The following is a 14763-nucleotide window of genomic DNA, read 5'->3' as shown; positions in this document are numbered from 1 at the left end:
TGAGTGACCTGTCTGCCTGCTGGGATACTCAACAGCATGTTGTATGTGTAGGACTACAAGTCCCAGCTGTACAGTGACACTGCTGATACACAGGATCTCCCCCTACCTGTCTTTGTGCAGAACTCCTCTAGTCTGTGAGCTCCTGTGCCCAGCATTTGTCTCCTCACTGCCTGCAGCTACTCAGTAAAGCCTTCAACCCTGAGTCTGTGCTGCTGAAGGGGTTAAGAATCCAGGGAGACAGCAATAAGCAGCAGCCAGTGAAGGGGAGCGCGGCCAGCACAGTGACGTCTTGTGTACAGACACATCTCTGCTCTTTCAGGCTTGTGCACGAATCATCATCAGAGCAGGGAGAGAAGCTGACATCACAGGTCATGTGACCCTCAGTGAAATCTGAGAAAGGAGCAACTACAGATGCAGTAAGTGCATGGCAAAGCTGTTACATTTGATTAGCAAAACAGACAAAGAACAAAAAAATAACTCGGACAACCCCTTTAACTCTCTTAGTCAGACCATCACTTTGACCTGAGAGAGCCCCCTTGTAGTGAGTCCATTGCAGCATCACACACTACACTGGTAAGTACAAGGCTCTTCTGTGGGCATTTTTATCTAGGCCTAATGAAGAACAACAGAGCTGTCATATATCCCAATTCTACACCTACTATTGTCATGAGGATGCTGATAACAATTCCCCCTCACAGGAGAGGTCAACTGACAAAGCATTACCTATCTTTAGAAGCGCTCTGTTGCTACAGAAGGACAATATATGTTATTTAATTTAAAAAAAATTGCCAAGATAAAAAAAAAGAAAAAACGGCCAAAAATTTGAAAAAAATAAGGTGTTTTCTGATGAAAGTATCCCTTTAACAGTGCTAGAACAGTGTTTTGCTATCTCCGGCAGTCCCATAGAGTTTTAAAAAGGCAATCGTGTGTGTGCTCGACCACCACTCCATTCAAACAGTGAACGTGGGACCGGTGGGGGTTCCAGTGGTTGGACCACCAGCCATCAGGCCCTTGTTACCTATACTGTGTATTGTCCTATGCATAGGTGATACATCGTTATTCGAGAACAACCATCTTAGGGGCGAGTTCCTCCTTTAAGAAGTTAAACAATGAAGTCCTGGTTTACAATTAGCGCTCATTAAAAGGGATTTTCCGGTAATATATATATATTTTTTTTAGCAAGTGCCCACAGCATGCCCCATACGCCACTCCAATTGTCCACGCTGCCTTCATCTTCCGGTCCTGGCACTGTTTCCATCCAGCACAGCATGGGCATTGTCATACTGTATGCACCACTGGATGTAAACAGGGACTGGAAAATGAAGACAGCGGAGGCGGTGCAGAGGAGCGGAGTGGCATGGAGCAGGAGAGTATGGATCTTCTGTTTCAGGGGACAGGCTGCAGGCACTTGCAAAAAAATATATTACTAGGAAATCCCTTTAAGACATAATTGTAGGAGACTAATATATCATAGGTTCGGAGTTACCCTCAATAACCACCTTTTCCTCTGTATTCATACATCTCCCTATATCACAGCTTACTCAAGCCGTAACCATATGCAATTAGCTCACATTATAATATCGGCTTCACATGGATCCTTTAATTATAATGATTTCTTCATATTCATTGCTCAAATTATGCAATATCAAGGGCGGGCATCCTTATCCATTCCTTAAATATAAGTTCTCCTCCTCCAGACTTGGGAATTGATCCAATTCATGCTAGTCCTGAACTCTGGATAGGCAAATAACCAACAATCCGGTTATTCCTTTGCTCCTGTCCTGTAACTAACCCCATTCCACAGAAGACTGACATTTTGCATCTCTCTTTGACCGAACCTCCGGACCCAGAATGAGCTGCAGCACCGAGAGTTCCCAAGTCGTAGGGTTGTGGTTCATACTTCATTGATGCCAGGAGAGGTGCCTCTATGACCGAACCTCTTTAAACCAGTCATCCCCAACTTTTTCTGTGCTACAACCTAACACATTGAGGAGCCCATGCCCGATTGTCCCTCAATGAGCCACTATTCCAAGCTCCCCAAAAAGCTGAGGGGTGGTGACTAAAAAAAAGATCCTTAGATCCCACTTCTTGTGCATTTGCCCCTAGGTCACAAATCTCAGCCCTAAAGATACTTTCTTCCTATGAAGCACCATGTCAGGGGACACTCAGACATTTTGCATATCTCTATGTCCAAACCTCTGGGCCCAGTATGAGCTGCAGGACTGGGAGTTGGCAAGTCTTAGGGTGGTGGTACATCCTTCACTGATGCCAGAAATGGGGCCTCTATGACCAAATCTCTAACACATTGAGGAGCCCATGCCCGATTGTCCCTCAATGAGCCACTATTCCAAGCTCCCCAAAAAGCTGAGGGGTGGTGACTAAAAAAAAGATCCTTAGATCCCACTTCTTGTGCATTTGCCCCTAGGTCACAAATCTCAGCCCTAAAGATACTTTCTTCCTATGAAGCACCATGTCAGGGGACACTCAGACATTTTGCATATCTCTATGTCCAAACCTCTGGGCCCAGTATGAGCTGCAGGACTGGCAGTTGGCAAGTCTTAGGGTGGTGGTACATCCTTCACTGATGCCAGAAATGGGGCCTCTATGACCAAATCTCTAACACATTGAGGAGCCCATGCCTGATTGTTCCTCAATGTGCCATTAGTCCAAGCCCCCCAAAAAGCTGAGGGGTGACGACTCCAAAAAAAGATCCTTAGATCCCAGTATTTGTGCACTTACTCCCAGGCTACAAATCTCAGCCCTAAAGTTAGCTTCTTCCTATCAGGCACCCATATCAGGGTGCACTCAAAGACCCCATTAATATAGGTTTAACCCTTTGTAAGCCCAATTAGCTTTATTAGGAGTAATAAAAGTTCACATGGATAACCCCCCCACCCTTCCTTGACCTACCCTTTATGATTCCAGCACCACAGGTGTTAGATCAACACTGATTCCCCAAACGTTCCTTCCCCCAAGTCCTTATATAATTCCGACATATGGAACTGCAGCTGAAATCTAGAAGGAAACATCAATGTAGGCACAAGACCCATCCTGGTGGTAGTAATTCCCATCATCTCCTGCATCCGATCCCAGCTAGCAGCTTGGGTCACGGAGATGAATGTGGTCTATTACGTCCACTTACTTTTTCCACAGGGCAATCATTCACTGGGTGAGACTATGGCCAGATGTAAGCGAGAAGGAGAAGAAATGGTTGTTATCTTCTCGTCTTCTTGCAGATTCCATGCAAAGAGGTTTCCGTGAGGTGTAGTCCTATGGGACCCCCCGAGCTTGGAAATGTCTCACGTTCACTCTTCTGCTTTGAATAATTTACAGTTACAGTAAGGCTTGCACGGCGGCTTCATGATCTATTTAAGATGCACGATACCTTGCACCGTAAAGAGGGCTGCGTGCGCCTACTATCAGGTGGGGAGGAAAGATTCGCGCCTTAATAAATTCTGACTCACCGTTGCTGCTTCATCTACAACTCCTTGACGTGCCTCGCTCTCGGGTCGCCACACCGATGGCGGCCAGGCCGGTGTCATTCAGCAAATGAATTCACAACATCTTACTGCTGGAGCGAGCTGGAAATGGGAAGGACGTACTACAGAGCGCAGGGAGAGAGGGGGAATCGCAGGCAGCGAGCAGGGAAATCTCAACAGGCAGAGTCTGTTCTCTCAGGATTCCCCGGCATCACGCCTAGATGAGCACAGACAACATAATAGCCCGAGACTTCCCCGCCATGCCACCTTACAGGACGGCCAGGCTTCTGCAAAAAGAGGAAAGGATGGACCTGCCTATGGAGCAGCGTGAATCAGCCAGCGCTCTGCCTGCGGTAGTGTGACAGTGTACTAGGATTCTACATGAATGGTGGGGGGGGGATACAGCCACTTCACACAGGGATCCTGTACCTGCAGGATCCGTCATGGGGGTCTGGGAAAGTAGGAGGATTACACATAGGAACTGCAGAGGCAGACATATTGGTTGCCACCCAGCTTTTCTGGCTATGGATACAATGCTATGCATGCACGTTTTCTGGTGTAAATAAAATAGCAGCTTTTTCATTTTTATGCTTTTTTTTGTAATTTTTTTAAAAGGGGTGATCTCGTGAGTAATGCAAAAAAAACAATGAAAATCAAACATCATATAGTAACATTTAGGGTGCCTTCACACCGACCGGATCCTCAAGACAGGGATGCCGCCCATGTGCGTTCCGCAATTAGCGGAACCGAACGGGCGGCCCATAATAGAAATGCCTATTCTTGTCCGGACAAGAATTCGAACATGCTCTATATCTTTTGCGGGACTGCGGAACGGTGTGTTGTCCGCATCATTTGCGGCCCCATTGAAATGAATGGGTCCATAACCCGTGCCGCAAAATTGCGTAACGGATGCGGACTCATTCGTATGGTTGTGTGTGAATGAGCCCTTAAAGGAGTTTTCCATGATTTTAACATTTATAGCCTATCCTCAGGATAGGTCATCAGTATCAGATCGGCGGGGGTGCCGGGTTGATCGGGTGGTTGAAGCGAAGGCCGCGCTCAGTGCGAGCGCTGCCTTCCCTTCGTCGTTTACCTGTTCGCCGTCGACATCGCAGCGGCGAGCAGTGTAATTACAAGAAGCCGCCCCATTCACCTCTATGGGACGGCGCTGCAGTATACACTTGAATAGGATGAAGCCGTCCCATTCACTTCAATGTGCTTCTTGTAATTACACTGCTCGCCGCAACAAAGGGACCCCCGCCGATCTGATATTGATGATTTATCCTGAGATTAGGTCATCAATATTAAAATCCCAGAAACCCCTTTTAAATCTCTTACCAACAAAGCTAGGACAAGCCCTGTAACTTATATACAGTACAGACCAAAAGTTTGGACACACCTTCTCATTCAAAGAGTTTTCTTTATTTTCATGACTATGAAGGCATCAAAACTATGAATTAACACATGTGGAATTATATACATAACAAACAAGTGTGAAATAACTGAAAATATGTCATATTCTAGGTTCTTCAAAGTAGCCACCTTTTGCTTTGAGTACTGCTTTGCACACTCTTGGCATTCTCTTGATGAGATTCAAGAGGTAGTCCCCTGAAATGGTTTTCACTTCACAGGTGTGCCCTGTCAGGTTTAATAAGTGGGATTTCTTGCCTTATAAATGGGGTTGGGACCATCAGTTGCGTTGAGGAGAAGTCAGGTGGATACACAGCTGATAGTCCTACTGAATAGACTGTTAGAATTTGTATTATGGCAAGAAAAAAGCAGCTAAGTAAAGAAAAACGAGTGGCCATCATTACTTTAAGAAATGAAGGTCAGTCAGTCAGCCGAAAAGTTGGGAAAACTTTGAAAGTAAGGGCTATTTGACCATGAAGGAGAGTGAAGGGGTGCTGCGCCAGATGACCTGGCCTCCACAGTCACCGGACCTGAACCCAATCGAGATGGTTTGGGGTGAGCTGGACCGCAGAGTGAAGGCAAAAGGGCCAACAAGTGCTAAGCATCTCTGGGAACTCCTTCAAGACTGTTGGAAGACCATTTCAGGGGACTACCTCTTGAAGCTCATCAAGAGAATGCCAAGAGTGTGCAAAGCAGTAATCAAAGCAAAAGGTGGCTACTTTGAAGAACCTAGAATATGACATATTTTCAGTTGTTTCACACTTGTTTGTTATGTATATAATTCCACATGTGTTAATTCATAGTTTTGATGCCTTCATAGTCATGAAAATAAAGAAAACTCTTTGAATGAGGTGTGTCCAAACTTTTGGTCTGTACTGTAGATCCAGAGATCTCCACATTCATTGATCCAATGGCTCTGCTAGATTTATTTCAAGCTGGCAGCTCAGGGGTGTGTTTTTTTTCAGGGGCGTGTCCTTTCTGCTGCAGGTCTCTCCCTATCACAGCTCAGGGTGTATGTCCCTTTTGCTACAACTCTGTCCCTATCACAGTTCAGGTGCTGTGTCCCTTTTGCACCAGCTCTCTCCCTATGAGCTCAGGGGTTATGTTCTTTCTGCTGCAGCTCATGGAGTGCCTCTTTTCTGATGTAGCTCTGTCCCTACCCCAGCTCAGGGGGTGTATCCTTTCTGCAACAGCTCTTTTCCTATCACAGCTTTCCTGTCCATTCTGCTGCAGGTCTCTCACTATCACAGCTCAGTAGGCGTGTCCTTTCTGCTGCAGCTCTCTCCATGTAACTGTCACAGCTTCTAAGAGAAGATCCAGCTGCTGAGCATTCTACAACCACCTCTGTTAGATGGGCAGAGAAATAAGACAAAGACCAAACAGCAGGTGGCGCTATACAGATTCATTTTATTGAATAACTCAGTGGCTATGTTAAATTTTTAATTACACGCAATTACAAAAGTATTCAGATCCAGGTGCTGGATTGAATAATGTAGACTATTTTTTTTTGGGACAAAAAGTGTCAGGGGCTTAGAGGACAGGCGTGGCCTCATGCGGCTTACATATTTAGAAACTGATGTAATTATAGCGCCTCATAGCGGGCGTAGATTTTCTTGGACTGCCAGAAGATGCAGCAAAGAGACCTGCGACTACTTCCGGTGCTACAACAAAACAGCTGTGTGAGGTGTCAGACCCCCAAAAATCTGAGGATAAGCCATCAATATCAAAATCTCGGACAACCCCTCTAAGGGGGGAAATGCTCTTCACTGATGGCGATCACGGGGCGGAGGTCCTAAGGGCGAGATGTAGAAATCTAAATGAATGATCCATTTAATCCGGAGGCTGCAGCTCATCGGGATCCGTTCTGGTTTTTCTTTCCATGCTCAGCAGGAAAGCAATTAGCGTCGTTAGAAAGGAATTACGTTAGATAACAATCTGGGGGCTCTGGGCGTTCCAGTCCGAGCACCATGGAACAATATACTGTATAGTCTGCTGATGGCCCCACAGCAGAAAAGCGAGAGCCGTCACCAGGGGGCAAAGGTCAGGGCAAAATCCAAGCGGTGGAGGGGGCAACGGCCCAGATTTAATAAGACTGGCGCATCTTGTGATATTCTCGCAGAATACAGAGAAGTTGTTTTTTTGTCTTTGTGATATTTTGGGGGCGTCACACGGCATCTACACCCGCAACGCCATAGGAATACAGGATACATCACACGGAGCATCTGGAGTCATCTGTGCCACATTTATTAAAAGTTTATTCGGCATATTTTGAAGTGTCTGACAGAAAATCTAAGTTGGCTATAGTTATAATTTGCAACATTTGACCAAATTTTTTTTAAATAAGGCCTGTTTCACACAGGCGTCATGTTTTTTGCCCGGATAAGATGCGGGTGCGTTGCGGGAAAATGCGCCATTTTTCCGCACGAGTGCAAAACATTGTAATGCGTTTTGCACGCGCGTGAGAAAAATCGGCATGTTTGGTACCCAAACCTGAACTTCTTCACAGAGTTCGGGCTTGGGTTAGGTGCTGGGTAGATTGTATTATTTTCCCTTATAACATGGTTATAAGGGAAAATAATAGCATTCCTAATACAGAATGCAAAGTACAATAGCGCTGGAGGGGTTAAAAAAAAATAATAATTTAACTCACCTTAATCCACTTGTTCGCGCAGCTCGGCTTCTCTTCTGTCTTTCTTTCTTCAGGACCTGGGTAAAGGACCTGCGCTCATCACATGGTCCATCACATGATCTTTTACCCTGGTGATGGATCATGTGACGGACCATGTGATGAGCGCAGATTCAGATTCTGGAGCATCTGTTCTTATGGCTCTCTGTTGTGCTGTTCCTCTATTATGCCTACTAGAAGTTTATTACCAAGTTGCTACCAGTTGGGCGTGTATACCTGCACAGTCTGACACCGGCAGCGACGATTGGATTGTGCAGGGACACCCCCCCCCCCCCAAACTGGTAACATCCAGATGGACTCTTATTGCAGACTGCTGACAAGTCATTCGTAAACTTTAGTAGGAATAATATAGGAATGGCAGAACAGAGGGTCATAAAAACAGATGCTGCAAAACGAATGCAATAGACACGCCCAGAGAGGCGACAGCTCCTCTTTAAAGGGACTGTAAACAATCTATTTACGTATGGCGGTCTAAGGCATATGGACGTCATGGAGGTGGGCTCCACCACTTAGGTAGGTTCTCCAGGATTTTGATATTGATAGCTTATCCTCAGGACTGGTCATCAATATGAGATTGGCAGGGGGTTGACTCCCAGTACCCCCACCGATCAGCTGTATGAGTGAGCACTGTGGCCTTCTCACAACTTACCAAGCCAGGGGTGTACATTGGATAGTGGCTGCTCTTAGACCACGTGACCAATGAACGTGAAGTCACATGGCGTAGGAAGAAGCCTAAGTGCGGGGCGCCATGGCCTCTTCATACAATGGATTGGTGGGGGTGTCATGTGTCGGACCCCCACAAAACTTTTATTGATGACCTATCCTTAGAATAAGGACCCCCTTAATCAAGACTATTTAAAAAGTTGATTCATTTGTTTTTTCATCTTGGATACATTGGACATATCCTATAAAGCTATTTGTGAAAGGATCTCTGCTCTGGCTAAGGGCTCATGCACACGACCGTGGGGCAGCCGCATGCGGATCGCGGACCTATTCACTTGAATGGGGTCCGCGATCGGAATCCGACAGTCCGCACCGCATGCATGCTTTTTTGCGGTGCGGAGGCACGGCCAGAAACACCACGGAAGCAATCCGTAGTGCTTCCGTGGGTCCCGATCCGTGCTTCCGCACCGCATCTCCGGGTTTGCGGACCCATTCAAGTGAATGCGTCCGCATCCGTGATGCGGGGGGCAGCGGCCGTGTGCATGAGCCCTAACAGAAGGGGGCCCACAAATTGCGGTCTGCAATGCACGGGCACCAACCGTGGGGTCGCTGCATGCTGATCGCGGACCCATTCATTTGAATGAGGTCCGCGATCCACATCTGACTGTCTGCACCGCAAAAAAATATTGCATGCACTACTTTTTTGCGGTGCGGAGACACGGACAGAAAACCCACGGAAGCACTCCATAGTGCTTCCGATCCGTGAGTCCGTTCCGCACCGCATCTCCCGGATTGTGGACCCATTAAAGTGAAAGGGTCCGCATCCGTGATGCGGGGTGCATACAGCCTGTGCCCGTGTATTGCGGACCCACTGTTTGCGGGCCGTGCAACGGCCATGTGCATGAACCCTTAAGCTACTTTCACATGCGCGTTTTGGTTTCAGGTTTCGAGATGCGGCAGAGGATCTCAAAACCTGACCAAAACGGATCACACATCAGGATGCATGCATTCCGTTAGGATGCAGTTGTGTGAAAACAGAACAAACCGGATCCGTCGCTAAATACGATTAAAGTCAATGTTTTTTTTTTAGGATCCTAAAAAACGGATCAGTCAACATTGATGTACATTGTTTTTAGTGACGGATCCGGTTTGTTCCGTTTCGATGACCGGACACACAACCTCAGCTTGCAGCGGAAGACGTTCTGATGCATCTTGTACGGATCTTTCCATTCAGAATGCATGAGGACTAAACGGAAACGTTTTTTTCCGGTATTGGGATCCTCTGAGAATCTCAAAACCGGAAAACAACAACGCAAGTGTGAAAGTAGCCTAAGGGTGGTTACACACTACATCCTTTTTTTTGCAAAAATGTGGCTGTTACATGCTGCCCCACAAACAATGTGTATTTTCTAGTGGCATTTTCCAAGCTGTTTCTTTGTGCTTTTTGCTCCCTCACAATTTTTTTAAAAAAAAGTCAGAATTTTTTTTTTTTTTAAATGTGTGTCTGAACATTGCCACCCCAAAAAAATCTTTTAAAAAAATGTATGACTTTTTTGCAAGCCAAAAAATGCCCCCAAATAATGCCACAGTGTGTCAGCACTCTAATGATGCTCATGGTCTTCATCAGTTCTAAGAGTAAAAAAGAAACAATAATAAAAATAAATACATCCATCATCAGTGGCCGCCCTACTTACTGATTGTTTCCGGTAGTAAACACAAGCTAAAAATATACTAAAAAACAGCAAGCAATGTAATGAAAGTACATCACAAAGATGCTATATTTGTAGTGCACCGTCTGTGCCAGGACCCTGTCCATTCACACGTCAGTATGTTTGCTTTCCAGATTTCGTTCCGTTTTTTTCAGATCCATGTTTCTGCAAAAACCTTGAGTTTTTACCAATTGTACATCCACATCCGTTGCGTTTTTTCACAAAAAAAAAAAACGGAAGGAGGAATATATGTTGCTAGGGTACTAAAATAAAATTTCTTTCTATTTCCTGGAAACTGATCCGCAATTGCGGATAACATATTGATGCATTCCATATGTCAGCCACATTTTTGCCGACCCATTGACTACAATGGGACCATGGACCGCATTTTGTGGACAATAGTAGAATAAGATCTATTTTTTTTGCGGATCTGCATAACGGAACGGAACAACGGATGTGGACAGCACGCTGAGTGCTGTCCGCATTTTTTGCGGGACCATTGAAATGAATGGGTCCGCATTCCATTCCGCAAATTTGCGGAACGGATGCGGATTACAAAATACTGACGTGTGAATGGACCCTAATTATGCAGGTAAAGTAAAGTGTAAAGTCAGCTCTGGAGTATAATACAGGATGTAACTGAGGATCAGTACAGGATAAGTAATGTAATGTATGTACACAGTGACTGCACCAGCAGAATAGTGAGTGCAGCTCTGGAATATAATACAGGATGTAACTGAGGATCAGTACAGGATAAGTAATGTAATGTATGCACACAGTGACTGCACCAGCAGAATAGTGAGTGCAGCTCTGGAATATAATACAGGATGTAACTCAGGATCAGTACAGGATAAGTAATGTAATGTATGTACACAGTGACTGCACCAGCAGAATAGTGAGTGCCGCTCTAGAGTATAATACAGGATGTAACTCAGGATCAGTACAGGATAATTAATGTATGTATACAGTGACTGCAACAGCAGAATAGTGAGTGCAGCTCTGGAGTATAATACAGGATGTAACTCAGGATCAGTACAGGATAAGTAATGTAATGTATGTACACAGTGACTGCACCAGCAGAATAGTGAGTACAGCTCTGGAGTATAATACAGGATGTAACTCAGGATCAGTACAGGATAATTAATGTATGTACACAGTGACTCCACCAGCAGAATAGTGAGTGCAGCTCTGGAGTATAATACAGGATGTAACTCAGGATCAGTACAGGATAAGTAATGTAATGTATGAACACAGTGACTGCACCAGCAGAATAGTGAGTGCAGCACTGGAGTATAATACAGGATGTAACTGAGGATCAGTACAGGATAAATAATGTAATGTATGTACACAGTGACTCCACCAGCAGAATAGTGAGTGCAGCTCTGGAGTATAATACAGGATGTAACCCAGGATCAGTACAGGATAAGTAATGTAATGTATGTACACAGTGACTGCACCAGCAGAATAGTGAGTGCAGCTCTGGAATATAATACAGGATGTAACTGAGGATCAGTACAGGATAAGTAATGTAATGTATGCACACAGTGACTGCACCAGCAGAATAGTGAGTGCAGCTCTGGAATATAATACAGGATGTAACTCAGGATCAGTACAGGATAAGTAATGTAATGTATGTACACAGTGACTGCACCAGCAGAATAGTGAGTGCAGCTCTAGAGTATAATACAGGATGTAACTCAGGATCAGTACAGGATAATTAATGTATGTATACAGTGACTGCAACAGCAGAATAGTGAGTGCAGCTCTGGAGTATAATACAGGATGTAACTCAGGATCAGTACAGGATAAGTAATGTAATGTATGTACACAGTGACTGCACCAGCAGAATAGTGAGTGCAGCTCTGGAGTATAATACAGGATGTAACTCAGGATCAGTACAGGATAAGTAATGTATTGTATGTACACAGTGACTGCACCAGCAGAATAGTGAGTGCAGCTCTGGAATATAATACAGGATGTAACTGAGGATCAGTACAGGATAAGTAATGTATGTATGTACACAGTGACTGCACCAGCAGAATAGTGAGTGCAGCTCTGGAGTATAATACAGGATGTAACTCAGGATCAGTACAGGATAAGTAATGTATTGTATGTACACAGTGACTGCACCAGCAGAATAGTGAGTGCAGCTCTGGAATATAATACAGGATGTAACTGAGGATCAGTACAGGATAAGTAATGTATGTATGTACACAGTGACTGCACCAGCAGAATAGTGAGTGCAGCTCTGGAGTATAATACAGGATGTAACTCAGGATCAGTACAGGATAAGCAATGTAATGTATGTACACAGTGACTGCACCAGCAGAATAGTGAGTACAGCTCTGGAGTATAATACAGGATGTAACTCAGGATCAGTACAGGATAATTAATGTATGTACACAGTGACTCCACCAGCAGAATAGTGAGTGCAGCTCTGGAGTATAATACAGGATGTAACTCAGGATCAGTACAGGATAAGTAATGTAATGTATGTACACAGTGACTTCACCAGCAGAATAGTGAGTGCAGCTCTGGAATATAATACAGGATGTAACTGAGGATCAGTACAGGATAAGTAATGTAATGTATGCACACAGTGACTGCACCAGCAGAATAGTGAGTGCAGCTCTGGAATATAATACAGGATGTAACTCAGGATCAGTACAGGATAAGTAATGTAATGTATGTACACAGTGACTGCACCAGCAGAATAGTGAGTGCAGCTCTAGAGTATAATACAGGATGTAACTCAGGATCAGTACAGGATAATTAATGTATGTATACAGTGACTGCAACAGCAGAATAGTGAGTGCAGCTCTGGAGTATAATACAGGATGTAACTCAGGATCAGTACAGGATAAGTAATGTAATGTATGTACACAGTGACTGCACCAGCAGAATAGTGAGTGCAGCTCTGGAGTATAATACAGGATGTAACTCAGGATCAGTACAGGATAAGTAATGTATTGTATGTACACAGTGACTGCACCAGCAGAATAGTGAGTGCAGCTCTGGAATATAATACAGGATGTAACTGAGGATCAGTACAGGATAAGTAATGTATGTATGTACACAGTGACTGCACCAGCAGAATAGTGAGTGCAGCTCTGGAGTATAATACAGGATGTAACTCAGGATCAGTACAGGATAAGTAATGTATTGTATGTACACAGTGACTGCACCAGCAGAATAGTGAGTGCAGCTCTGGAATATAATACAGGATGTAACTGAGGATCAGTACAGGATAATGTCATGGTCTTACCTTCTTGCTGTTCTTCTTCATTTGACATGTGCTGGCGGCCATCTTGGTTTCTGGGTTTCTTGTAGCCTTCCACCCTGCGGCTCCTCCTTCCCACTGGGAGGAGCTGGATGCCTAGCTCATATATATAGGAGGTCTGTGGCTTCAGTTCCTTGCTTGGTCCTCTTGTGTTCACATGCTTCTAAGACTGCTGCTGCTTCTGGTTCCTGATCCTGGCTTCGTCTGACTACCCTGCTGGTTCCTGATCCTGGCTTCGTCTGACTACCCTGCTGGTTCCTGATCCTGGCTTCGTCTGACTACCCTTCTGGTTCCTGACCTCTGGCTTCGCAAAGACTCTGCTCGGTTTCACCATCCGTTTGGACTTTTGCTTTACAGCTTTATTTTCAATAAAGCCTTCTTATTTTCACTTATCTCTTGTTGTACGTCTGGTTCATGGTTCCTTGACATTAGGACCAAGCCATGAATTCTGACGGTACAGGGCCATCCTCGCTACCCACGCTGGTTGCCAGACTTGATCAGCAGGATCACCTGTTGGGTCGGTTCGCTGTGGCGTTGCAAACCCTGCTTGAACGCACGGCTCATTTCGCTCCCGTTGCCGATGGGTCGGTTGTCGCTCCTGGGCTCGCTCCTACTGCCGCTCCGGTTGTTGCGCCAGAGTCTACCCCGACACCTGTTGTTGCGCCTGCGGTGTTTCGGGGTATGATCGGTTATGCCCCTCTTCCACAGCGCTTTGGGGGAGAGCCAACTCAGTGCCGAGGTTTCCTTAACCAGGTGGGCATTTATTTCGAGTTGCTGCCACATGCCTTTCCCACTGAGAGATCAAAGGTGGGCTTCTTGATCTCGCTGCTCTCGGACAAGGCCTTGTCCTGGGCCAGCCCTTTATGGGAGAACAACAATCCGGTGGTTGCCGAGTTTTCCGGTTTTGTTGCTTCTCTTCGGAAGGTATTCGATGTGCCGGCTCGTGCTGCCTCTGCTGCGAAGCTCCTTATGTCCATCAGACAGGGTTCACGATCCGTAGCTGAATACGCCATTGAGTTTCGTACCCTGGCAGCAGAGGTGGGCTGGAATAATGAGGCTCTGGTCGCTGCTTTCTCTCATGGTCTCTCGGATGCCTTGAAGGATGAGGTTGCAGCTAAGGACCTACCAGTTGAGCTCGAGTCTCTTATTTCTTTCCTGATTTTGATTGACACCAGACTCAGGGAGAGACCTTCCTTTAAGGAGAACCTGCGGAGGTCTTCTAACAGATTGGTGCCTACGTTTGCTGTCCCACCCGTGCCTCCCTCTCCTCCCACGCCTCCTGGGGATGACTTGTCTGGGGGTGAACCCATGCAGCTGGGGTTTGCTCGCCTGTCCGAGGGGGAGAGGGCACTCCGGAGACGCGAGGGCCGATGCATGTACTGTGGTCTCGGTGGGCATTTTCGGTTGGCATGTCCGAACCGTCCGGGAGAACGCTCGTACCTGAGATCCTGTCGGGGGCAGATCTTGGGTGGAGTCTCCTCGTCCCCGGTTTCCCGTGTTGACAAACCACTGATCACTGTTGTCCTCTCCTGGGTC

General features: G+C 45.8%; 1 protein-coding gene across 3 annotated transcripts in view; it reads right to left on the bottom strand.

The window, feature by feature from the left end:
• CDK14 (cyclin dependent kinase 14) overlaps nucleotides 1-14763 on the bottom strand; it is a 547646-nt gene that overhangs the window by 448702 nt on the left and 84181 nt on the right. Inside the window, exon 1 of one of the 3 annotated variants that reach the window (XM_040431137.1) lies at nucleotides 3465-3719. The exons of the other annotated variants lie outside the window; for them this stretch is intronic. Within the exon in view, the coding sequence (XP_040287071.1) occupies nucleotides 3465-3542 (78 nt within the window). The 5' untranslated portion in view covers nucleotides 3543-3719. Of the gene's footprint in view, nucleotides 1-3464; nucleotides 3720-14763 lie in introns of those variants that run through there. 3 annotated transcript variants of the gene reach the window in all.

The sequence above is a fragment of the Bufo bufo genome, chromosome 5 (assembly GCF_905171765.1).
Source record: "Bufo bufo chromosome 5, aBufBuf1.1, whole genome shotgun sequence".
In the NCBI taxonomy this organism is placed as follows: domain Eukaryota; kingdom Metazoa; phylum Chordata; class Amphibia; order Anura; family Bufonidae; genus Bufo; species Bufo bufo.
Note: the sequence above shows the minus strand (reverse complement) of the source record. Positions and strands in the feature narration are given on the sequence as shown.